Source organism: Oculina patagonica, chromosome 13 (genome assembly GCF_052425735.1).
Source record: "Oculina patagonica isolate OP01 chromosome 13, crgOcupat, whole genome shotgun sequence".
Taxonomy (NCBI): domain Eukaryota; kingdom Metazoa; phylum Cnidaria; class Anthozoa; order Scleractinia; family Oculinidae; genus Oculina; species Oculina patagonica.
In genome coordinates, this window is record NC_135770.1 from 2203129 (window position 1) to 2230151 (window position 27023).

The window sequence follows — 27023 nt, forward strand, 5'->3', positions numbered from 1 at the left end:
TTCATCGGCTATCTTCTCGGTGTTTGGATATCCCGATGAAACACTGCTTCTCGTGTTTGATATACTTATTTAGACTCGCCTAAGCTTCGTATATCGCGTGACCTAATTATCCATGCTCCGTTTGCTGCAATCACGCGGCTGTCAGGGGATCACTAAAACAATTCCGCTTTCACTTTGGAATATCATAAAGATTCTACAATCATGGCGAGGTTGTTAATCTACAGTTTGCTGTTGTTGCTTGCTGTTCTTCACGTCTCCTGCTTTCAAACGGAGATATTCTACAAGATCCGCCAGTTAGTGTTCAAACATCAACATTCAATTCAAGCGCGTCATGATTTAATCGATGAATACACTATAGAGCAACCGGTAGATCACTTTGAACCCTCACAGAAGACGTTCAGACAGCGTTATTGGGTAAATGCTAACTACTGGAGGAAGAGCGATGGACCAGTCTTCTTATACATAGGCGGAGAGTCCGAAATGTCTGCGGGTTTTATAGATGGTGGTATGTGAAAATTGCTTCATTGATTACTGCTGTTGTGTTTGTTGAATCAGTCTGTGTGCAGACACTGTGCAAACGTCCAAGGCCTCATTTTTTTACGCGAGAATTCGATGAAATTGGCTCATTTGAAATTGCTTAGTTTGCATAAAGACACGTTCTGTATGTATCTTTATTCGCAATTCGTATTAGTAGTCTTTCGAAGTTTGTCACGGGCCGTTTGGGTACTGGAACGAAAGAAACATAACGGAAATAGACATGTCTGGTGAGTGCGTGACAGACGCGTCTGTTTTTAGCTCTCCTTATCCACCCCCACTCCGTTGCGTTTGCACTCGCTCAAATCCTTCGCGGGCTCCGGAAACTTTTAAAGCTGTACAAACACGCATGAATATAAAAAGGTTTATTTTGCCTTCATTAAGCGTCCTCCCTTGAGCCCCTAAAATAAAATACGTTCTCGGGCGCTAACCGGGGGGGGGGGGGGGGCACTAACGAACCATTGCGGTATTTTTCAAAGGGACAACAAGACCGATCTATTTTAGAATACTTTAGCACAAGATAGGGAGAACAATAGCAAAGGAAAGTCATTTTATCATTAAAATAAATGGAAATATTGTTGGTCAGTGCACTTACCTACATCAACCTAGTTTTCACTCATGCACGCCACTCAAATTGAAACGAAGTTACTGCATTAGTTATTGCTTTATCCATTCACTTTTATTGTAAGGACTATGGTATAGATTTCAGAACAGTTTTTCATTAATGTATTTATTTGTTAACTTACACCGGATTTTTCTTAGGAGGAGGTGCACTAAGGATTGGAATAACTGACCTTTTTGCGGAATACCACTTCTACTAGAAAGCCACAGGTCATCTCAGGGCGGACGGAGGGGGGGGGGGGGTCGCACCCCCTGCACCATCCCTATAAATCTGCCCCTAAACTGTGTAAGGGAGATTGATATATCTCAGTTTTACTGGTGTTAATTTGTTTTAGGGAATATCGTTGAACTGGCAGAACAGTATGGAGGTCTAATCTTCGGAGTGGAACATCGCTACTATGGGCTAAGCACTTTTGAGAACTGTTTGGAAAACGAGAATCTCGTTTTTCTTTCAAGTCAGCAAGCGTAAGTTGTCAAGGGAGCAGTGTTTATATAACGCGAAAAACATATATCACGTATTTCCTAGGTTTAGGTACATGAAAGGGTAGGGAAATCTGCCATTTAAGTTTTTCAAACGAACACACATAATGGCTGTTAGGTATATGTCGTGTCATTTAGGTATATGAAAGAGTAGCCTGCGTTGCAGACGAACTAAACCCCGGTATAGTCGAGGATTTAGTGACACGTCCGGCTGCAACGGAAGCTAATGAAAGAGGTATCTGTTTTTTTAAAAAAAAGGTATAAGAAAGGGTTACCTTTTCTGTCAAAATGGTATATAAAAGGGTAAGGGGTTGGAGCTCGGGGCGGAGCCTCCCCGGATAAAATGTTTTTGAGTAGCCCCCGGGGAACAAGCTCGTGTCCAGGGTCTTCTGCGCTTTAATGTCAGCCGTCTTCCCTCCTCGAGTCCCCCTTCGTCTGCTTGACACACTTTGGGGATAATTATTCATTATTGATATCGCTATCTTCTGGATAAATCTCTATCCAGTGGTTAGTGCAGTTAGTTTTGTCAACATTTATCCACTGGATAGCGATTTACCCGGTGGATATCCAACCTGTGAACAACCTGACCCGGATTTACCTAAAATGATCACGTGCCATATTCTTGCAATCAATCTGGTTTTATTAGCACTTAATATATAGAGTGACGTCTGGTACGAGCATTTCTTGAACAAGAGATCAGGCAGCAGGCACACCAAGCAGTTTCTTTCTTCGTTGCCTAGTCCCCTGCATCCAAACTGTTTTTGTAATTCTTCGTCTGTTATACTATGAAGCCTCCCAAAAAGTTACACGCTGACGGAACAGGTGAGCTCTTCTGATTGGAAATGATGCCACGAACTTTTCTTTCGTTTTTAGCTTGGCTGACTTGGCCGAATTCTGTGTCTTTGCCCGGGAAATGTACAACCTCACAGATCGAAATAAATGGATTGCATATGGCGGCTCGTACCCAGGATCACTGGCGGCTTGGTTCAGACTCAAGGTAGACAGATACCATTGACCCATTGTGCATTTATTAAACGTATCGTTGCATTTTGTTGGATTTATTTTAGATGCAACATTAACAAACAATTTACATGTAATAAAACTAACTTAATTAGAAAAAAAAAAACTACTCAGAAAAGTGAAAAATAATGGAGCTGAAAATACTGTGGAATCCTCATTACTGAAATCTCGAATTTTCATGGCAAACCTCCTGAAAACTCGAACCAAAACCAGTTTCCCTTCCTCAGTCGAGCACTGTATTGTTACCTCCGATTTTTTCCCTTGGAAGCTCGAAAAAACGGGATTCTACTGTAAATTTTTTTTTTCAAGCGAAGCACTTCTCCCTTGTGAATGTTCTAATTTATCATTGATTACGTTTTTTTTCCAGTACCCTCACCTTGTGTCGGGAGCAGTTGCGTCATCAGCTCCAGTTCAGGCTAAGACGGACTTCCAGGGTTACAACAATGTAAGTTATCTATTGGCTCGTACCCAGTCACGCGCGGTGTACGTGGAGTTGTTAAACGGAGACAAACTCTCTTTTTTGATTGGTTAAAACACTTTGCATAAGTGGTTGTTTTTGTCAAGAGAAAATGGATAGTAAAACCAAAGTCCTCTCATTATACGACGGTGTAAGGAACAAAAATAAAGCAATTTAAGGACTCGCGAATTTAAAGGCCTGGCAAAACGAGAAAACATTTTCCAGAAACACCCGGAGCGCGCCCTTTTTTTTTCCCCAACGTTTCCCAGTTTTGCCACAGAGAAGAATTGTTTCCAGCGTCAATTTTGTTTCCAAGAAGCAAAATTTGCTTCTGCTACACGGCAGAAACATTTCGTGTTTCCGCGCGGCATGGAAGCATGGCAAAACCAGGAAACAATTATGGAAGCATGTTTCCAGCATGTTTTTGGAAACATGTTTCCTCGTTTCGCCGGTCCTTAACAATTCATCTTTTTAAGTTACTGCAGGTTTTTATAGAAACTAAACTGCGAGTAGTTACCGTTCCTTTTCTTAATAGAGTCTTTCTTTGCTCAACGTGTAAAGAAAAAATAATATTAGTAATAATTGATCGATCGTTTTTTTTTTCTTTAGGTTGCTGCGGGAAGTTTTGCGTCGCCGCTGGTTGGTGGATCTGCGCAAGTACGATCTCTAACTCATAAATTATTTGTTCGAATTTAAAGAAAATCAGAACCATGGTTACTGATAGTTAGCATAGATTTTCACGATTTTATTTCTCCATTTTTTATCGCCATCCTATGAACAGAAAATCGTTATTTTGGGAAGGCACTTTTTATCAAAATTTTAAAAAAGAAGAGAAAAAGCGCTTCTTTCATGCTTTGATCTCTTCCAGCTTTCATATTTTTCCTTCTTGTTATAACAAAACAGGGTTTATTAACGTTTTCATTTCTTTCACAAAGTGTCGGAGCAATATCAAGAAAGCCTTCTCATCCGTGGACCAGCTTATAGCACAGAAAGAGTTTAAAACATTGGAGAAAGACTTTTCGTCGTGCGGTGATATTTCACATCCGAATGACACTTATGTTTTCACGCAGAACCTTGAGACTTTTCTTGACTCGACAGTTCAGTATAATGGTCAAGCCTCTGGAATAACTATAGAACTAGTGTGTCAGTATATGACAAATCCATCCACGACTCCTTATCAAGGTCTTGTGTATCTAGTTCATGTAAGTATAATAGTATGTAAACGTTCATTATTGCCTTTTGTGTAAATTTGGATATATATATAGCCTTCTTCGTAGACGTTCTTCTGCGTAGGGGGCGAGGATATCTATGACGAGAAGTCAGCGTCATTTATTAAACGTGCAATAATGAATGAATGATGGAATGTATAAACGAACGAACAAACGAGCGAGCGAGCGAAAGAACGAAAGAACACAAAAAACGAAAGAATGAAAGAATGAATAAAGAAAAAGGAGAAAGGGAGGAAGGAATGAAGGAAGGAAGAAAGAAAAGAAGGAATAGATGAATTGATGGACGGACGGACGGACGGACGGATGGATGGATGAGACCCTCGGTAGGACCCTAGGGACGCGAGTTTGCAAAGATTTCTTACTTTTATTTTGCAGCACTATCTCGTATTGATGAGACTTTCTTGCCTTAACAATAACTACACAACCTACATGGAATTGTTCAAGAACACTACCCAAGATCCCACAGGCGCCGCCTTGTATCGTCAGTGGACGTACCAGACCTGCACACAGTTTGGATACTGTAGGTTCATTTGTTTTGTTTGTTTCTTTTATATTGTAGACATAGCACACATACACATAGTCTCAATAGTTTTCCCTGCATGCATTCGATTTGAAAATAGAAAATGGAGCCTGATTCCCGGGGGGGGGGGGGTACTCCCTATAATGGCCTATACGGGGAGGCTCCGCCCGAAAGGGGTACCTTTTTCAGGCTTCAGATATACAAAAGGGTAGGGATTTCACGAGTTTAGGTATATGAAAGGGTATAGAAATCTGTCATTTAGGTTTTTAAAAGGGCCTTTCATTAAAATATTTTGGAACAGACGCAATTTATGCCTGTATCATTTTAAATAATTAAGCGCTACATGAAAATGACAAGAAAAAGTCCTGTTTTAAGTCCACGCCACGTCTTTTAGGTATATGAAAGGGATACCTTTTTTCAGTTAAAGGTATACGAAAGGGGTACAATTTCTGTCAAAATGGTATATAAAAGGGTAAGGGGTTAGAACTCGGGGCGGAGCCTCCCCGTATAAAATTGTTTTGAGTACCCCCCCCCCCCCCGGGGCCTGATTACATTGCCAGATGCAAACGCAGAGAAATTTGGGAAGCAGGTAAGCGCGATCGACAGCGCGATCTCCCGGCGGGGGTTTATTTTCATCACATTTCTTTATTAATGAGCCTCTCTATGGGTATTCCCGAAGAAATCTAAGACGCGGAGATCACCGCGGACAAAACGAAGATTGAAGCGAAGATCTGAAATTGACCAAAATTCGCGTGATTAAATTGAACACTCATATATAAAACTGTATAAAAAACTCGTAAACACTACAGAAAATATATGTAATTTCTGAATTTTGGCATTTGAACAAACAGAACGTCGCTAAAGAATCGAACGATCAGTGAATAATGCATTTTTATTGAAGTGAAATATCTATCGACTGCTTATTACACTGAAAAACGTTCAAACCGTTTCAATCCGTAAAACGAAGATTTCCAACAAAATTACGAAGAAAACGAAGACCGTGGGTACCCATAGAGAGGCTCAAAAATATAAAGCCACCAAGAATCCTTTACATTGCCTGAAGCAAAACATCACGCAACCAATCAGAAGGCGTGTTATACGTCAAGAACTACAGCGCGCTGTGTTAGCGTTTCTGATTGGTCGGGTAACAGCCAATCAGAGACACGTTTAGATTTTCAGTTACGAAAAGCAGGCCGTTGGAGATATGGGTACAAGAATAGATATTTTAACGCTGCTTATTTTAAGATTCTCTTAGTTTCAAACAGCGTCATCTTGCTTTGATGTCAAACGGAGCTGGGTATAAAAATTCGCAAGATTGTTAAAAATATTAGTCAGTGTTCTCTTCTTGTTTTTAGATCAGACTTGTGAACAGAACACAAGTTGTATTTATTCTTCCATATTACCTGACCTCTATTATGACCTAGCCCTCTGCTTCGATGTGTTTAATATTCCTGCTGAAGAAGTTTATCAAAGGGTAGCTTTTACAAATGCCTACTACGGAGGCGATAAACCCAAAGGTTCAAGGATTGTTTTCGTCAATGGTAAGAAATTCAAATGCTTACTTTAAAAATTTAGTTTACTTTTCCGCTTACGGTCGGTGAGGGCTGGATTCCTTTTGATGGAGAGTTTGGGAAGAAATGGTAATAGATGGAGGACACTTTGCGACTAAAAACATCAAGCTATTGCATTGCGCATCTGTACTACGCATAATTTCACGGACGATTAGCGTGCGCAGGTTAAAAAATAGACTTGCCACAAACCGACTCTTTCGAGCGACGAAATCGCGATAAGTCATTTTCTCGTACCTCAAACTATGAGTATGGTGACCTATCATTTTATTTCTCTTGTTTTGAATTTCGCAATGACTTCTTTCTTTCTTTCTAAAAAAACATATAGACCAAATCTCCGTGTACAATGAGAAACGATCATCGTAAACAGGAATTTTGCAAGTAATTGTGTAGATAATCGTTCGAGCGGTTTTCACTTGAGTGTCGAAACGTTTGCACTGGTTTTGCATTACTACGCTATGTTATTGGTTTAAAACCCTCGCGCCACTTTCTCAACCAATCAGAAGTAGAACCAAAACCAAACATGACTCGCTCGTGCACGTTTTCCCGCGCTTCGTGTCGGCTGCACGTATTTCATTGCTTCGAGCTTTGATTGGTTCACTGGATTGTCTGAGCCCTTTGTGATTGGCTATACGCCAGAGTGATTACTTTGGTTTTGGTTTTACGACACTCAATTGAAAACAGTCCTATGATATTACAAGGAATTAACAAGGTGCTGCTGCTCCTAAACGAGTATGGGGACCCCCATTTATATTTCAAAATTAAATTTCTTATAAGATAATCAACCAATAGAAAACGTTTGGCAAAAATTTCAGCGCAGGTAGGTCCAGGTACTATTTCAGCGAAATGACCTTAAACTAGCGTACGGTAAGTCTTTTTTCAACCGAACAATGTGAAACGAAAATCAAGTTGTGAAGTTCACAAGTACCCAAACATTCCATTACCATATAAACCGGGATAAGTGTTCCCGCATGAACGGCCTGGGGAGGGATGCTAGTTTATCGCAGTTTATACCAAGCAATGTGTGGTAACTTCAACAATTCACCCGTATCCATTTATACACTTAGCCACACTTGGGTAAACAAAGGTACTGTGAGAGTAAAGTGACTTGCCCAGGAACACAACACAAGAATCCGGGCGAGACTATAGCGCAACTGGCTCACTGCGCTAAAGGCCTGGCCAAACGGAGGCACAAGTTGACGCAAGTTTTCAAGCTGCATCCACTTGCGTCTCCGTTTGGCCAGGACTTGCGTTCACTTTGGTCGAGACCAAATTTGCACACAAGTCAACGCAAATTTTTCGCGCTTGGCCACTCAACACAAGTCAACGCAAGTCTTGCTGTTTACTTCAAGTACTGAATTGCAGCGCGCGCAGTTGCATTTTTTAAAACTTGCAAGTAAACTTGCGAGTAAAATTGCGAGTTCGTTTGGCCAGCCAACGCAAGTCTGTACGCAAGTTCAACTTGCGACTACTTGCGTCCAGTTTGGCCAGGGCTTAACGCCGATAAGACCACTACGACCCAAGAGAGTATGTTAAATTATGCAAAATATAGTTTGAATCTTTCATTACGCACCGTTTTATTTCTTTCGTCATCACAGGATCTATAGACCCATGGCATGCATTGAGTGTACTCACAAACCAAGGCACCTCAGAGCTGTCCATTTATATTCCTGGTACTTCCCATTGCGCCAACATGAATGCTGATCAACCCAACGATCCGCCGGCTTTGCATCAAGCGAGACAGGTTAGTTAATGTCTATATCGACTGAAAAACTTAGGAAGTCAGGTGTTAAATGTTTTGTTGCTTTCTTTTTGCGACGAAAAATAATCACAGCATTGTATACCAGGGACTTTACAATGTACCGTATTTACTCGAATAAGCGCCGCGGCGCTTATTAAATTTTTCGCGCCTCAAGTGCGGCGCTTATTCGAGGGCGGCGCTTATTTGAGGGCGGCGCTTATTTTAAAATTGGATGCCACAAACAATCTTATATAGACGAAACGTTAACAGTACTGCGTATTGTAAGAATTTTGGATAGAAAAAATAATGGGAGAGCGGTAAAATATAATAACTTTGAGCTGCGGAACATTGCTTTTGACGAAAAGGCATTTCCAAGGCTGTTTTAGAGTTGCTTTGTAGTGCTATTTTCAGTTAAACGGAATTCCTCGAAAAAGCGCCACATCGTGACTGCGGCGCTTATTCGGGGGCGGCGCTTATTAACTTCTTGGTCCCAAATGCGGCGTTTATTCGAGGGCGGCGCTTATTCGGGGGCGGCGCTTATTCGAGTAAATACGGTATGGGCGTTAAGACTTTTTTCTCCCCGTACTTTGTTTAGTCTTTTTGTAATAGATTTGTTTTGTAATAGAATTGGTTTTAAGTTTGCATACGTAGACTACGAGCAGTCTCTATTTTTTCGCAGAGTCCGTCGAGCTTGAAGCGAAAAAAAAGTGAACGCGCGGGGGAAGGAAGCGAAAACAAGCTCGACGGACTCTTCGAAAAAATAGGAACTGCTTGTGGTCTATTGCATACACAACACGGTGATTGTTTCTAAAACAAAGTGGAACTTGGTTCTAGCCAATCAGACCTGAGATATTGATCTTTCAACCAATTATGACTTATAGCTTACACGCGTTTTCCCGCGCTTTTTCACGGTTTGCCCGTCACGTTTTTTCGAGTTGCAACTACTTCACTCTGTTGCTAGCAGTGGATTAACTTGTTTTGAAGATGATCTTAAATGGCCAGAATGTCGTTTTGTAATTTTATTTGTTTATTTTTTTGTTGTAGAAAGTTGCAATGCTCGTTGGAGAGTGGATCCGCGAACAGACTACACACTGAAGCAACTGATGAGAGAGGTGTCTTCCTGAATGACCGTTTATTGCCAAAAAATAAAATAAACTTGAGCTGGGGACCAGGCTCTGTTTACCCGAAACAAAATTATACACTCAGTGATCTTGGTGTTTTAAGCAATCTGATTGGTTTGCTATCTCGGGCTAATTAACAATTAGTTTATGACCTCGAGATTTCAAATCAACTATCACCTCTGAACTGACCGCTCCGGAGAACTTTTTTTATTTTTGCAAAAAGTTGTATGTCGACATGCTGATCATTATTCAATAATAAAAATTAAGGGTCGCCGAAATCGTGAAAATAATTTGTGAAAACAATTTGTTCATCAATGACTTTCAGTTGTGTACTCAAGGTTATCAGTTCATTCAGTAAACCTTCTTTTAGTCTTCTCTGGAATTGAGTTTTTCTAATAATATTTCTAAACCTTCTTTAGATCTAAATAGAAATGTCTTAAGTTTACTTGACGCTTGACTATGAATATTGAATTCTGCGAAGAAAATTCCGGCACTTCAAAGAAAATGCGCTATTTCCGAAAAAATAAGCGGGGGGGGGGGGGGGGGAGAGGCGGGCCCCGCGGCACTTTAAAGTGGATCCGCCACTGTGTCCTGGCAAAGTTTGCGGCCTACGTGGTATCAATGTTGCCTGGATAGGAAAACTAATTTACATTTGGATTTTTCCATACTTGACATAATCGCGTGACCTAGCCATGCTCCGTTTGCTGCAGTCACGCGGCTGTCAGGGGATCACGAAAACAATTCCGCTTTCATTTTAGAATATCATCAATATTCTACAATCATGGCGAGGTTATTAATCCACAGTCTGCTGTTATTGTTTGCTGTTCTTCACGTCTCCTGCTTTCAAACGGAGATATTTTACAAGATCCGCCAGTTAGTGTTCAAACATCAACATTCAATTCAAGCGAGGCATGATCGAATCGATGAATACACTATAGAGCAACCCGTAGATCACTTTCAGTTTGAACCCTCACAGAAGACGTTTAAGCAGCGTTATTGGGTAAATGCTAACTACTGGAGAAAGAGCGATGGACCAGTCTTCTTATACATCGGTGGAGAGTTCGAAATGTCTGCGCGTTTTATTGACGGTGGTATGTAAACTGAAATTGCTTTAGTAATTATTTCATTAGTTTTCACTGCTGTTGTGTTTGTTGATTCAGTCTCTGTGCAGACACTGTGAGCTACTGTGCAAACGTGTCCACGGCCTCTATTTTGACGCGAGAGTTCAAAAAAATTGGCTCATTTTAAATTGGCTAGTTTGTATAAAGAAACTTTCTGTCTGTATCTTTATTACCTATTCGTAGTAGTCTTTCGAAGTTTGTCACGGGCCTGTTGCGGCTAGCAAATATTGCGTACTTGAACGATCGAAACACATCGCGGAAGTGGACGTGTTCGGTAACGATGCGCCGATACTCGATCCCAAATATTCGATACACCGGTATTTTGACAATTTCGTTGGTCAAACAAATCACGTGATCTACCAACAAAGTTAATGACGTCACAGTATCGTTATCGATAAGGAAGAAAATGGCCAATAGCTCTCTCCTCCACAGAGGCTCCTTTAGTGGGGGAAGGCGAAAAACACGGGGGGAGGATGGCGAAAACACGAAAAATGAAAAATAGGGGGAGTGTCCCCCGCTCCACCGCGGTCAAACGACAGAAATATGCAGAAAATAAGAAAAGTACTGCAAAGATAAGGTTTTAATTTTCACAGTTCAAAATTCGATACATAACCGGTATCCTAAGGGTTTACTAAGTTTTTTGGAGCTTTACTAAAAAAGTTCTACGTGTTTGAAAATAGCGATATGCGGACTTGTCGGCGCCATTTGTCAAAGCACCTTTGGTTCGGATGCGAAACATTTTAAAAGTAAAAACACTGGTTTACCTGAGGGAATGGGATTATGCTTTTACTCGGCGACTATTTTTATCTATCCTTGCTCGTAATAACACTTCAATTTGAACAAAAAAACGGCGAAATGGAAAGAAACCTGCCTGAGACGTTTGACCGTGGTGAAGTCCCCCGCGAGCTTTCGTTTCGATTCTCTCCAGGCTCGCGCGCTTACTTTTCACCTCTCCCCATTTCCCAGCCCGTACGGAACACGAAAGAGGCCTTTGCGGAGGAGAGAGAGCCAATAGCGTTTTGGTATCGTATCATTTTGAAAAACTAGTATCGGCCCTTCTTTAGTGTCTAGCTAGTTAGTGCAGACCGTCTTTTGTTTCTCATTAGCTCTCATTATCCACCCCCACCCCTTTGCGTTCGCACTCGTTCAAATCCTACGCGGGCACTGAACAAGCTTTAAAGCTGTTGACATAGTAGTGCAAACACGCATGAATATAAAAAGGTTTCTGTTGCCTTCAATAAGCGGCCTCAAGAGAACATAAGGCTCCTCTTATTTTCTCTTGGCGGTCTCCCTCTGCCTTGAGCTTCTAAAATAAAATAAGTGCCCAGGCGCTAAATCGAACCAGAACAAGACTGATAGATTTTAAAACATTTAAAGTGGTACTATGATCAAAATTTTACCTTCCCTTTTCTCTTCGGTTTTTGAAAGTACTTACATTAAATAGTAACCTTGCCAAATTTTAAGTTCAAATTCGAATTGGAAGACCACTTATTTCACGCGTAAACTTCGGCATTGGCTTGCCGCCATTACTAGATTCAAAAATGTCCGAGGACCAAATAGAGATCTGGAACTAGTTGGGGCGAGAGCATGCTGACGTCATATGCGCATCAACAAAATGGCTTCTTCGAAGGCTGGAGTGACTGATCTGGAAAAACATTGGTTTTCTTTTTAATCTGTAGTGATGTAGAAGCCGTATCTACTGCGCAAATGTTTTTTGAACATACTTCAAGGCATCTCCAGGTCACTTTTGCACAACATAGTGGCATAAAACATTTCAAGAGGCGGAATTTCGTGACATCTTAACTCGCCCGAACCACGCAAGATGAATAATAGATCGTCTGATAACTTTGAGGGAAACTTGTACTCTTGGAAATGCTTTATAGATATTTCTCCCTGCAACCATTGTGAGGTTAACTTCTTCAACTATCCAAGGGAAGTGAATAGAATAGAACGCTTCGAATTATCTACAGTGAGTTTACTGTATTCGCTCCTTTTTAGAAGCAAAACATTGGGCGAGTGGCGTAATTTACTTCTGTTGCTCAAGCTCTCGTGTTCTAGAATAGTCATTTTTAAATTTATTGTAAATACTTCATGTCAAAAAGGTAATTTTTGGGCAAATCGGCCTGTATGTTCCTGAATTATATCCTCTATTGTACAAATAAACTTAAATAAATTCGCACGAGGCGGTACATTATGTGAAAGTACATACAGAGGATGCAAAGCTTAGCAATATCTTTTTACTGATTATATGTACTGAAAATGTTTCCATTGTAGTCCTCTGTATACACTGTAGTCTTAATAAACTCACCAGCACGTCTTCAGTGTTGGTCACTTGTTTATTTCTGCCATGCAATATAAAACACTACAGTAGGACTGTACTTCATTGTGCAGTTATAGTATTCATAAACATTTTTTGAGAAGTAATCTCAGGATAGAACAGTGTTAGCCTGTCTCAGAGACATACATGCTATCCGGATTTTACTCAGTATATCTTTATTATATTTAAGTACAACAGGGGCCATGAGCTATAATATTATTATGACCTGTGCCAATCACTCATGCTGTGTGCAACAGAGCACCTTTGAAATCCTAGCTACTCTTTATTTTAAGTTTGCAATATATTTATTTTTGGCATGCTCTTTTTGTTCATAAGTTAAGAATGTAGTAGCCAACAATAAATTATGTGAATGTGCCAAAGAACCCCTGAGCTGCTGATCCATCATAATTTCTAACACAAGTACAGTCAAATCTGTACCATAAATAAAAATGTTGCATTGATTGAGGTGAGGTGGCCTAAGTGTAAGTTGTCGGACTCCGGATCAAGCGGTTCAGGTGTGGACTCTTACTGGTGTCATTGTGCTGTGTTCTTGGGCAAGACTACTCTCATGGTGCCTCCTCTCCAAGTGTAGAATGGGAACTGGCAAATTGATGGTGTGACGAGGGCATGCAAGTTTAGTTGCTTGGTGGGCAACTAGACTTGCATGCAGACCTTGCCTTTTTGTAACAAAGGGGCAATTTTGAGGTCACACAGGACCCTTGCAACCATTATATATGTATTTATTTAAAGAGTATACACGAACTGCGCGAGCCGACAACAAATACAGTCAAACCTGTACCATAAATAAAAATGTTGCATAGCAATGGGGTAGTTGTTTTGATTTAGGTGCAGTAACCTAATGGTCAGTGTGCAAGACTCTGAATAAAGCTGTTCAGGTGTGAGCCCAGATCAGTGTCATTACATGTATGTGGGGGTAGTGGGGAGGTTAAACCTGTGATGCAATTGTACTTCCATCTCATCCAGGTTGCTTAATCCTACTTAAACCAAGATATGCGTTGGCCTAATGGGCAAGCAGGCTTGCATACAGACTTTGCCTTTTTGCATCAAGGGAGCAATTTATTTTAATAGGGTGGTACACGCGGAGCTGGCTTGTTTACAGTCACGTTAAGTTGACACAAGATTAGTCCCAACATTGAACTCTCAATCACATACACATACTGCAGATGCACAATGTACTGCCAGTGATATTCTCTAGAAAGAGCCACTGTCATATTGCATATGATACCATAAAAAAAATATTTTCTTGAGTAGATGCCAGACCCCGACTCAACGCAGGCTTCATTTAAATGCCGGTTCAAAACTGGAAACGTTTGATCAAGGTCCCAGTGTTTGTTTGAGGTCCAGGTGTTCCCGTTTATGAACTTAAAACTTTATACCCTTAATATTATTTTACTTGTTCCCATGCTGTGCATATATTGTTTCAGTTATTTTTATCATCAAAAAATCACGGGGCCAAGAGGAAAACAAATGGGTGAAATAAATAAGAAAAACTACTCCTACCCAGTTTTGCTGCTACTTGTGGGACAGTTTCATAACATTATCAGTAAAATATAGAGTGAAGGACTCTATACAGCATTCAAATGGTTTTCTTATTTTAAGAAACAGGAATACTGAATGCTGGCTGTCTGAAGTGTTATTACCCATTAAAACACTTAGTTTTAAAAAGGTTTATTACCTGTATTGTAGTCAAGGAAGGTAAAACTGTATAAAACTCAAGGAGCTCAATCCATTGGTCACCTGCACCATCTTGTTGACTTTAATTTTTCTGTATAAATTTTACATTATTTCATGTTTATAAAGCTTTTTTCGGAATAAACAGCTGACATAGATTTTATGCCCATGGCGTGTATGATAGATTACAAGAATGAAAACAACAGTAAAGATCATTTCAATCCTTCGCAAACGGCAATAGCAACCTACATGTATATATATGCTGATATGCAGAGCTCTCTATTAATTCAAACATTGCAGACATTTTATCCTAACTATTCAATGTCGTTCTCATCATACCATGTATTCAAACGTATGTAGTCCATGAATCGCCGTTCCTCTTCGTTCTTCGAGGCTTCTTCGATTGGACAAGAAGACGGCAGCTTCGTTGTAGGCATACAGCGCCAAAACCTCATCGAATGAAATAAATATTGAAGTATTTGCATACAAACATTGCCCTTTAGACCGACGTCAAACGGCTTTAAATTCTCATTATAAGAAACGATACCGCAAAATTGCAATGTCTCTTCGTTGCGGCTCTCTTGGGTTTCGCCACCGGGCAAACTAGACGATGAATTTGTCGAAGAAATATCTTTTATAACCCTGTTAATTCTCAGTATATTCTCTCTTGGAACACTCGAAGCTCGAAGCGACGATGCGCATATGACGTCACGGACCAACTCATGCGTAAATCCGCTTTTCAGTACAGTCGCTGGCTCACTTTAGACGTCCGAGTAATGACGGACGGGTTTTCCACGATTTTCGGCAAGCTATTTCAAGGCTTATATTGCTCGCAACGTTCTAAATTCTAGCGCACTAGTTAAATATAGACTTATTGAACAAATTGACTTTAGAAAAAGACGAAAAGAGAAACAAAAATTTTGGTCATAGTAGCACTTTAAGCGCAAGACAGGAAGAAGAATATCAAAGGAAAGTCATTTTCTGATCATTAAAATAAATGTAAATATTGTTGTTTATAGTGGTCAGTGCACTTAGCTACACCAACTGAAGCCAGTTCTTAGGCACGCCACTCAAATTGAAACGAAGTTACTGCATTAGGTACTGCTTATCCACTCAACGTCAACCATAGATATCAGAACAGTTTTTCAATAATTAATTTAATTAATTTGTAAATGCACTTCTAGCTGTGTAACGAGAATTCTCAAACTCATTAATAATTCATGACGTTATAAGCAAACCAGAGCGCCCCATTCGGGTCAGGTGGATGAGTTGGAAACTCAATGAAACACCAGTTGAAAATCACTAGTGTTTCATCACGTTTTCATCACTAGTGTTTCATCACGTTTTCATCACTAGTGAAAAAATTGTTCTTAATCTGCATATTCATATATTACTCAAACACAGCTTTACATGAATCATTAATTTTTAATAAACAATGACCAGGAAAAACATTTCAAATTACAAACTGACAAGCCTAAGTCATTTGAAATTAAAGTTTACAGTACATTTCTTAAAGTCGCCAAAACAGACTGGCATAGTATCCATATCCACATTCTGAGAAACTTTTTCTACCTTCCGTGACACGGACTCACTGCTGGAATCGACACTAATTGTCGCACTTACTGTTGAGGATTCCAACTTAGGACCAAGTATTGCTGATACATTGGTCTGGACCTTTTCATTGGCTTTCTCATACTTCATCAAAGCATCCGATCTATGACCCGTTCTATCGCGAATTAGCTTGCTGTCAACACCAGCATTAAACAAACTCGACGCACACGTTACGCGTAAAGAGTGGGCAGTTTTACGCTTTACTCCGGCAGCCTCGCACATATCGGGCAATAAACGATTAAGCGTATTAATGCCCACAGGTAATTTGTCAAAGCACATTCTTTTCACGTTAGGCCTGAAATAGAATGCATCAACTTCTTTCGCGCAAATTTGCACAAGACCAATATAAAGGCGGTAATATTCAATAAGACAAGGCTCATGATGTTCACCTACAGAATGACAAATATGCCTCACGACGCGCGGTTCATATTTCAAATCAAGCAAGCCTCCATGAAATGTTTTGGACGCATTTTCTTCAAAACGGATGTAATTATCACCTATTTCAAAATTATTTAGGCAGATTTGCCTATGCTCCCCTCCACGGAGACCAAATAATTTGCCATTATAGTAATATACAACATTTAACAAAGACTTAGCCGTCTTCATTCCAAATACTCCACTTCATCAGTGACTGGCTCTTTTTCTTTTTGTTTCGCTTTCAAACCAACGCCAGCTCGAGTCCCATCCTTCATTTCTGCGTCCAATATTCGTCTAAAGATAGCAAATCTAATGAGGAAAAGAGAAAAGTTCGATGCAATTTCCTTAAGTTTTAAAATATCAAACCGTCCCCCTCTCCAATAACGCTAATTCACACACCTTTTGTCTGAAGAGTCCAAGGGATTGAACTCGATGGATGGGTTCTTTTCCACCATGAATCGGCGAATGCCGCAGACGATCTGGTACAACGTTTTCGGAGGGTATGGATCTTTCGAAGACTTTGCCACCTCTTGAACAAATTTGGATAACCAGTAGTTGAGCGTCAATGCGTCCATCTCTGTTATGGGCAGAGTAAGCGGCTGAACTTTGTGCAATTCATACTCTTTAAAAACTCCACCAACCTCGAGTATTGGAACATTGACACTTCGCACTCGTTGCCAATCCTCAAAAATCCCTATTGCCCACTTATTTTTATATCTGGTAGACTTAGGTACTGCTCTCTCTACGCAAAGTTCTTCTTCCTCGATTGTTTTCGGGGAGCGAAACCTTCCTTCGGCCATGGCAAAAACAATATGTAAATCCCTTCAAGTTCACAACGCTTTTAGAATACAAATTTGGTGCAACGCGAAACTATTGGATAATTAAAAACAAAAGCTCACAAATACAATGAATGCCGACTGAATACAACAAATCACACATACAAGGCATTTTAAAGAAAAATGGGAAAAAATACGACACTGCATAATTTTGTATTGTTTCTTTAGAGAAGTCATTTCAAAAACTCGTGCATCGTGTTTCATCACGATTTCCAAACACTCGAAAACAGATGAAAGCACTCGGCCGAAGCGGCCTCGTGCTTTCATCTGTTTTCTCGTGTTTGGAAATCGTGATGAAACACTCGCACTCGTTTTTGAAATAGTACTTGATGCATCTCAGTTTTTTGGTGTAAATTTGTTTTAGGGAATATTGTTGAACTGGCAGAACAGTACGGTGGCTTGATCTTTGGAGTGGAACATCGCTTCTATGGGTTCAGCACTTTTGAGAACTGTTTAGAAAACGAGAATCTCGTTTTTCTTTCAAGTCAGCAAGCGTAAGTTGTCAAGGGAGTAGTGTTTATATGTCTTAAAAAACATATGACGCTGTAGCCTGAACAACCTCGTGTCCAGGGTCTTTTCTGCTTTTATTTCAGCCGTCTTCCCCCCTCCTCCCCCCTGTCATTATTGCTGTTATCATGAGACGATTGCTTTTGCTCACTTTTGGGGATAAACAATCAGGTTCTAGTCTCCCTCGCAGCTAGCCGTTTTTAGTGTCGTCACGCAACGCTCCTCCCCACGCTTTGTGTTGCGTGACAACAAGTCAGCAAGTGTAAGTTGTCAAGGTAGCAGTGTTTATATATTGTATGGGTGTATAACGATTGTAAAATATAATTCAAAATAGGGGAAAAGTTCTACTAAAAATAAAATCGACTTACCTAAAAAAACAACATATGTCACGTTGTAGACCGAACAACCTCGTGTCCAGGGTCCTCTGCGCATTATAATGTCAGCTGTCTTCCTCCTTGGATCATTATTTTTGAGAGGGGGGGGGGGGTGGTATGAATTGTTTGCAGGGCCTAGAAAGACAAAGTAAATTGTTTGCAAACACGATATGTATAAAACACATAATTAAATTTGAATTTCGAAAAAGAAAAAGGTTTGCAGCGAGGCATAAACAAAAAAGTTTGCAAAGGAAAATTTTTCTTACACCTCCCCCCCCCCAAAAAAAAAATAAATAGCGAAGCGCGAGGTTTAAAAATAGAATGCAAATGATAATTCCCCCCTTCCCAACCCACCCCTACTCCCACGGGGCTCAGACAACATCAGTTTCGTTTCATATAAAGTGTTTTAGGAACATCGGCTGTTTTAGAAAGTGTTTCAAGAAAATCGTCCGCCATTCCGGTTTGTTTGTCTAAGTCTTGTCTGAGTCATGACGTCACTCGTGCGCTGTTGCTCACTTTTGGGGAAAACCAATCAGTTAGCTTTGTCCCCCGGGGGGGGGGAACTCCCATAAATTTCGGATAGGGGTGTGCCGCCAAGGTTCTTAAACCCTGACCCTTTTTAAGGATAAGGAAAGCGAAAATTGATACCTTTTTAAGGCCCCAAATCGAAAAATGGGGAAGAGTAGCGTTCCGTGACGACCCAAACAACGGCTAACCGCGCAAGGCAAGACACAAATCTTTCTAAAATCGCTTTTCTAATACCTGAACAGAAAATTGTTTTAAGGTATCTTTTTTTCGTTTAGCTGGGCGTTTTTTTTAGCTAATAGAATTTAGGTACCCTATCTAAGGATCACACCGGGAATACATTGCCAAAGGAGCAAAAATGATACCCTATTTAAGAACCGAGAACCTCAAAAACCATACCCTATCGGGCGGCACATACCTATATTCTTGGTTTTCACGTGACGTCATCAAAATTTTAAACTCCAGAATCGTAAAGCCCCTGAGTTTTTATCCTTCACTGGCTATTAGACGTCCTTAATACATATATTTTTGAAGGTTTTTAGCTCGATAGCATTCGCCGTCTTTAAGATAGAGCATTTTGAATTTCGGAGTTTCACGCCACACGAGATCAAAGATGGCCGCCAAAAGGTTGTCACGTATGCTTAAAAAAATGCTTTTTCTTGTGATTTTCAACAATCTGAACAGTTGAGATTTTGCGAGAAGTGTTTATTTGAATGTTTACTTGTTCATGATGGTGATCTGACCGCTTTATGTAGCAGAAGTGAATGCCAGATGTTTTTGTTGATTTCCGGCCGCCATGTTGAGCCCAAACAGTTGGGCTCCAACATGGCGATTCCATACTGTGCTCTCTAAATTTGCGTGAAACATTTTGACGGAAAACTCGAGTTCGGAATAAGGTACAGACCTGAGACTTGGACGAGTAGTTTATATTGTAGTTTTCTACAGCCTGTAATATTCTTGATTTTTTTGTCTCAATAGTTTTGGATTTATTTTTTCGCAGCGTGACAGTGGCGTGACAGTGAAAACCACCTATAGGCCACATATGGGAGTACCCCCCCCGGGGGGGGGCTTTGTCAACACTTATCCACTGGATAGCGATTTACCCGGTGGAAAGCGTTATCCATCCTTTGAACAACTGGACTCAGATGTACCTAAAATGATCACTTGCCATATTCTTCGTTACTGTACTTTAACTCCTCACGGAGTCGCAACAGTTCTTGTGTTAGAAAATGACGCCCCAAATTTTCTTTCGTTTTTAGCTTGGCTGACTTGGCCGAATTCTGTGTTTTTGCTCGGGAAATGCACAACCTTACAGATCGAAATAAATGGATTGCATATGGCGGCTCGTACCCAGGATCACTGGCGGCTTGGTTCAGACTCAAGGTAAACAGATACAAGTGCAAAGATCTTAAATTTTATCAGTAGTTGAGCATTTATTTGTTTTTGAATGTTTGGTGATGCAACGTGCTCGCTGATTGGCTGTAGACACGATCATGACACATCGTTACATTTTGCTGGCTTTATTTTACAAGCAACAAACCATTCATTTGCTACAAAACACAGAATAAATAAAACATATTTAAAATTAACTAATTAATTAGGCATAAAAAATTACCCGAAAGGTGAAAACTGAACGAGCTGAAAATGCATTTGAAAAATTATTTTTTTTCAAGCGAGGCTTTTCAAAATCTTTCAACCTTGTGTGTGTTAGAGTCCTTTACTGTTTAGTTTTTTAATCGATTGCGTTTTTTCCAGTATCCTCACCTTGTGTCGGGAGCGGTTGCGTCATCAGCTCCAGTTCAGGCAAAGGCGGACTTCCAGAATTACAACAATGTAAGTTAACTGTCTCGTTTCAGATGTCGCTAAATGTATGGAAAAGCTTCCTGGGATGAGGTTCTCCTGGCTAGTTCCAAGTCATGCGCGGTGTACGTGGAGTTGTAGAATCAACCTACAGAAAAGAATGGAGACAACACTTTGATTTAGTTTCGTCTGCGGCGCAGACTACACTTTGCATAAGTGTTTTTTTCTTCTCAAAAGTAAAGCAATCTTTTTCAATTACTGTAGATTTACTGTAGATTTTCTATAGAAATTAAACTGCGAGTATTAACCATTCCTTTTTTAAGAGAGTCGTCGATCAACGTGGAAAGAAAAATAAGGCAGTTTTTATTCACTGATAAAAAAATGTAACTTGATCGTTTTTTTCTGTTTAGGTTGCTGCGGCAAGTTTTGCGTCGCCGCTGGTTAATGGCTCTGCGCAAGTACGATTTTTTTCCCTTTCTTACTCGTTTATTATTCTAAAGGTTAAAACAAACTGAAAGAAAAGCAAAACCGTGATGGTGGCTTAGATATAAAGTTGCACCTAGTATAGATTTTAACGATGTAATTTCTTTCTTTTTTCTTAGTTTAGGTTTTGATTTAGAAGATATATCAAACACTCTAGAGAGTGTTTCATCACATTTCCAAGCAACTCAAAGTTCAAAAATATTCCACTGCGCGTGGTATTTTCAACTCTCTTTTTGTTGTTTGGAAATGTGATGAAACACTCTCTCGAGTTTTATATGTTACCTAAACTCTGAAATCTTAACGCGTATGAATGACACAGAATGAACAATGGTTTAAATTTAACGAAGTGCCGAGTTCTTAATTAATCGTCATGCCATGAACAGAAAATCGTTATTATTTTTATTTTTTATTTTGGGAGGTGGAGGTACTTTGTATCCAAATTTTTAAAACGTAGACCTTTCTTGTGCTTTGATCTCTTCCTCGCTTAATAACAAAACTTGCAAAAGTATGGTTGAAGTGTTTTTTTTTCTTGTTGTTACAAAACCAGTTGTAACATGTACGTTTTCATTTGTTTCACATAGTGTCGGAGCAATATCAAGCAGGCCTTCTCGTCCGTGGACCAGCTTATTGCACAGAAGGAATTTAAAAAACTGGAGAAAGACTTTTCGTCGTGCGGTGATATTTCTCATCCAAATGACACTTATGTTTTCACGCAGAACCTTGAGACTTTTCTTGACACGACAGTTATGTTTAATGGTCAACTGCAAGCCTCTAAAATTAGCATAGAACTAGTGTGTGAGTATATGACAAGTCCATCCACGACTCCTTATGAAGGCCTCGTGTATCTAATTCATGTGAGTATAAACGTTCTTTGCCTTTGGTGCAAAAGTTGGTTATTCGCACAATGTGGACATTTATAACCAGAAGACGACGTTATTTATCTATCAGGTACCTGGCCTTTTTCAAAACCTGCAATAATGTACGAATTATGGAATGTATATGCACGAACTAATATAAAAGAATGAATACCTGTTACCTATCTTCTTCGTGCCATGTGGCACATAAGGCCTCAAGGTTTCTGTAATCTGCTTTGTTTTAAGGGGGCGGGTGATTGGCCCACCGCCCAACCCCCAACTTGGAGGATCAGGGGCTGTTCTTTGTCTGGCCTCTACCCCTCGACCAATCCGGCATGGTTAGACCTGCTAGGGACCAAAATCCCAGCCGGCACAGCTCTTAGGGTCATTTAGACACCCAAGCCTCACCTCCACTACAAGGTGACAGCCCAAGAATGAATAAAGGAAGGGAAAATCAATAGAGAAAGGAAGGAAGGAATTGATGAATGGATGGATGGATGGATGGATAGATGGAAGCATGCATGAGACCCTCGGTAGGACTTTACGTCCGGGCCAAAAGAGGATGAGAGTTGATGAGAGTTGACTCTAATGAGAGTTTTCGTCAACTCTCACCGACTATCATCACCTCGGGCCAAACGAGAACGAAAGTCCGTCAAACTCTCATCGACTCTCACGAAAAACTTGAGCACGTTCAAAGTCGACGAGAGCGCACGAGAGTCGACGAGATTGCATAAGAGTTCCATGCCAAACAAGAGCGGGAGTTTGAACTCTCGTCAACTCTCATCCTCGTTTGGCCCGGGCTTTAGGTAGAGCTGTCACAAAGATGTCAAAGATGCTTGTCAACTTTTGGGTAACTTGTTATCTTTCAAGAAACGTTTTCTTTTCGAGCAACTTCAAATTTCAAGACCGAAGATTTCCGAAAAATTTCCGAGTGTTTTTTGAAGGGGATACGACCGTTTCGGAAAATTTTTCGAACTTATCCGAAGATAAACAAAATTTGCCGAAGATTTCCGAGAAAGTTCTGGAAGATGCTTCAACTTTTAGATCATTCATTGTTAAAAACTCGTCAGGAAACATGCCGTCATAGGTTGACCTTAACTTGAAAATGTTATTCTCATACCTTCAACGAGAACTTTAGCATTTATATCTGAGGATTTTTCTTCTTTTTTTGGATCTTTTGGAGCAACTTTCAAGCAACTATTTGAAATTTGGAGCACCTTTGCGCAACTTTTTGGTAAATTTCGAGTAACTTTTTGGTAAATTTCCAGTAACTTTCTGGTAATTTCGAGCAACTTTTTGGTAAACTTCGAGCATCTGTGGGACAGTCCTAACCCCATGGACGCCGATTTGCAAGGATTTCTTTAATTGGTGTGATTTCTATACATGATTTTTTTTTATCTTGCAGAACTATCTTGTATTTGCGAAACTCCCTTGCCTCAACAATAACTATACAGACTACATGGAATTGTTTAAGGACACGACGGTCGCCACTTATTACCGTCCGTGGACTTATCAGAAATGCACGCAGTTTGGATATTGTAGGTTTATTTTTTTCAAGGGACCGTGTCACGTATTTTAGCCAAACTTAGGCATAGGAAATGACCATCAAATTTGTTTAAATGTATAAAATAACCTCTTAAAACAGTGAAGGAATATTTAAATAACACACCAAATGCAAAAGAAGGTACGGATGACCAAAAGTGTTGAAGATTGAAACGGATTGCGATGTGGGCTTTTGAAATATGGTCCGGCGGAACAGTTTTCAAAGTTAATCTTGTCTGCTTGTAACTTTAATTTATGACGCCCGGGAGACACATTTGGCTGCCATGAAGCTATGGTTTTGTTATTTAGTATCAAAGAATTAATTTCTTTGCAAACATTTAGTTTCATAGCGAATATATGTGGCAAAATTTAATAACATAAGATTAACTTAGCCGTGACATAGTCCCTTTAATCATTATTATCATTATTTTTTTAGTCGTGGACTGCATGCATATAGTCTCTATAGTTTTTCCTGCTTTCGATTTGAGAAATAGAAAATGGAGCTTGATACCATTGTCAGCTGCAAACACCAAGAAAGGGTGGGATTTTAAAAATGCGAGCTGCCATCGAGGGTTTACATACGTTGTGCTTTTGATGGATCAGTTTTACAACTCTTTAATAGTTAGTTGCTGCTACAGTGGAACCCCGATATAACGATATGCCAAGGGAGCAGCAAAATCACATCGTTACATCGAGGAATCGTTTTATTAAAACTCCCGATAGAACGATATGGCCGTAAAATAACCGAAATTATCGTTATATCGGGGTAAACCTTACAAGTGCTTTTTACTGCATATAAAAGTAGGATAAAGAGAATAATTTTGATAAAGAGGGCGAAAACACAGTATCATTTTCGTATATCATAGTCAAAGCTGCTTACAGAAACGTTAGAGATAATTCAGAAAATGTAATGTTATTGCATTAAATTCGATGTTTAGCAAATGAATTATGACTGTGAACTGATAATATCCTTATGTCGGGAGGATTTTACGTTCGGTCCGCTAAATTCTCATCGTTATATCGGGAACATCGTTATATCGAGGTTCCGTCCCATACATTTTACTGTAACTTTTGCCGGGACACAAAATATTCATCGCTATATCGGGAATATCGTTATATCGGGGTTCCACTGTACAATAATGATATCAAGCAAATGTCTTATCATTACTAACAAGAATGTGGTTATTTAATTGACGTCACTGGTTACCATAACAACAGTCTAACCTGTTAAAACACCCTTAATCTTTGTTTTAAGTGCGCATAACTCAAGAACGAGCTCGGTAACCCCCATTTTGTATTATTGAGTAACGATCAGCATGTTAAGATACAACCTTTTGAAAAGTTAAAATAAATTCTATGGACTGGTTTCAGAGCCACCTTAAATTTTTCAGGAATGATTGGACAGTTGTTTCTTATCATTATTGTAACAGCAACTGATAAAGATTTGTAGACTACAAATCTTTATCAGTTGCTGTATATTGTAGTACTTTCTCATCAAAGTGTAAGTGGTGAAAAGTGTGGAGACCGATATGAGCCTTAAGCTTCTTAAAATGATCCCACTTGTACATTCACAAAGCTGAATATAAAATTACAAGATTGCAAATAACAATTTATAATGTAATCAGTAGTTATTCTGTTTTTGTTTTTAGTTCAGACCTGTGAACAGAACACAAGTTGTGTTTATTCTGCCATATTACCTGACCTCTATTATGACCTAGCCCTCTGCTTCGATGTGTTTAATATTCCTGCTGAAGAGGTTTATCGAAGGGTAGCTTTTACAAATGCCTACTACGGAGGCGATAGACCCAAGGGTTCAAGAATTGTTTTCGTTAATGGTAAGGAATTCGAATGAATACTAAAATGCAGTCAATTTTGTCGCTTAGCTGTAAGGGTTAGCTTATCTATATCGATGGCCACCTTGTTCCCAGGGTACTCTCCTTGTTTCCAGGGTGCTCTCTCTTCAAACCCCGGGAACGAGGCTGTTTCGATGGTGAATTAGTGAAAAACTTAAACTTATGTGGTAAGTCGTTTTTCAGGTGAACAATATGAAGCAAAAAAGGAATTATGAAGTTCACAAGTCCCGAGACTAGAATCAAAAGAAAGATCGGTCTAGTGTTGATAACCGTGCGGAGCCCAGACTCCCTTGAGTCGAGATCTCCCAGGGACTACCTACGCTTCCCCTTGTTCAAACGCACTGCGCTAGCTTTTTTTTGTCATCACAGGATCTATAGACCCATGGCATGCATTGAGTGTACTCACAAACCAAGGCACCTCAGAGCTGTCCATTTATATTCCTGGTACTTCACACTGCGCCGACATGAATTCTGATCAACCCAGTGATCGGCCGGCTTTGCATCAAGCAAGACAGGTTTGTAGTGACGAAAAGCTTCAGGTTTTAAACGTTTTGTTGCTGTCTTTTTGCTAAGAAAAAAGTTTACAGTATACCAGGGGTTTTAAATAATTTCGTGGCTAGTCTGACACGCATGTTTCGTCTCCGCCAAGAGACTCATCAGAGACTCATCAGAGACCTTTCGGTGAAGCTATCTCGTCGAACATCGCGTTCGAAGTCCCGCTAGCGTTGAAAATGATGGTGCAAACTGGCCTTACATCGCGTAAGCATTATATTCCCAATTGCGTAACATGTCAATTGTTAAGAAACCAGGGGTTTTACCAAGGATATTTGTATGGATGTTAAATCTTTTTAATCTCACCTTACCTTAGTTAGAGTGATTTCCGTTAACCCGTAAAATTGTTATTACACTTTTAGATACTATCAGACACAAATTCCATTGTTTTCTTTTGTTTCCTTTTGACTATTGCACACAAACTGGTAGATATTGTTTCACGGATTAAATGAAATCACTCTAGTTTTTTTTACTATTAATTGAGCGGCTTTTATTTAGTTTGACGTTTACCAGTAGCTCCTGCGTTTACTGGGCTCTGTGATTGGCCCAAATTACTCGTGCAAATTGGCTCCAGCCAATCAGACCAGAAATATTGATCAGTCAGCCAATCGTGACCCTTACAACGCTCACGTGCGTTTTCCCGTGCTTTTGAACAAGTTGCCTGTCACGATTGTTGATACTCACCCAGGGGTTTCAAGGGAACATTAACTTTTTGAGAACCTGGGAACAAAGGAGAAATAAAACTGGAAACACGGAAACAAAAGCGTATTTTAAGGAACAGGGAACAGGGAAAACCAAAATCGATGAAATACTTTAAGGGGACACGAGAACGCAAGACAATTTTTGTTGGGAACAAGGGGATATGGACCTCCCTCCCCGGGAGGCCCTCATTGTTTCAGGTTCCGACAGTTTTTCTGTGCTATTTGCAGGTGAAGTTGCCTTGAAGATGTTCTTAAATGGCCAGAATGTCGTTGTTTATTTTTATTTGTTTATTTTTTGTCTCAGAAAGTTGCAATACTCGTTGGTGATTGGATCCTCGAAGAGACTACACACTAAAGCAACTGACAAGGATGGCGTCTTCCTGAATGACCGCTTATTGCCAAAAAAATAAAATAAACTTGAGCTGGGGACCAGGCGCTGTTTACCTAAAACAAAATTATAATGGTTAGAGTTTGATGTTATTAAATGTATGCAGATTTAATAAATTTTAAAGATTTTATAAATGTAATCTTACCGTAATGATTCGAT

At 39.9% G+C, this 27023-nt stretch overlaps 2 protein-coding genes across 2 annotated transcripts; both read left to right on the forward strand.

Annotated features, from left to right (window-relative positions):
- The first annotated feature begins 104 nt into the window (after positions 1–104).
- On the forward strand, positions 105–26998 carry LOC144634319 (thymus-specific serine protease-like). The gene is made up of 11 exons (XM_078493238.1): positions 105–505; positions 1491–1620; positions 2509–2632; positions 3023–3100; positions 3722–3769; positions 4048–4314; positions 4717–4861; positions 6217–6402; positions 8028–8173; positions 9215–9274; positions 26850–26998. The coding sequence occupies exons 1-10, from the start codon at positions 202–204 to the stop codon at positions 9263–9265; spliced, it is 1479 nt and encodes a 492-aa protein (XP_078349364.1). The 5' UTR covers positions 105–201; the 3' UTR covers positions 9266–9274; positions 26850–26998.
- LOC144634320 (thymus-specific serine protease-like) lies at positions 9845–26998 on the forward strand. The gene is made up of 10 exons (XM_078493239.1): positions 9845–10382; positions 17650–17779; positions 19951–20074; positions 20447–20524; positions 20902–20949; positions 21556–21828; positions 23234–23366; positions 25020–25205; positions 25593–25738; positions 26781–26998. The coding sequence occupies exons 1-10, from the start codon at positions 10073–10075 to the stop codon at positions 26829–26831; spliced, it is 1479 nt and encodes a 492-aa protein (XP_078349365.1). The 5' UTR covers positions 9845–10072; the 3' UTR covers positions 26832–26998.
- Positions 26999–27023: the final 25 nt, after the last annotated feature.

Excerpts from the sequence above, each read along its gene's own strand:
- LOC144634319 (XM_078493238.1), top strand. The coding sequence starts at position 202 with ATGGCGAGGTTGTTAATCTACAGTTTGCTGTTGTTGCTTGCTGTTCTT. Across the intron at positions 1,621-2,508 it reads TTTCTTTCAAGTCAGCAAGC|CTTGGCTGACTTGGCCGAAT; the intron begins GTAAGTTGTCAA and ends TTTCGTTTTTAG. Across the intron at positions 8,174-9,214 it reads CTTTGCATCAAGCGAGACAG|AAAGTTGCAATGCTCGTTGG; the intron begins GTTAGTTAATGT and ends TTTTTGTTGTAG.
- LOC144634320 (XM_078493239.1), top strand. The coding sequence starts at position 10,073 with ATGGCGAGGTTATTAATCCACAGTCTGCTGTTATTGTTTGCTGTTCTT. Across the intron at positions 17,780-19,950 it reads TTTCTTTCAAGTCAGCAAGC|CTTGGCTGACTTGGCCGAAT; the intron begins GTAAGTTGTCAA and ends TTTCGTTTTTAG. Across the intron at positions 20,950-21,555 it reads TGGTTAATGGCTCTGCGCAA|TGTCGGAGCAATATCAAGCA; the intron begins GTACGATTTTTT and ends TGTTTCACATAG.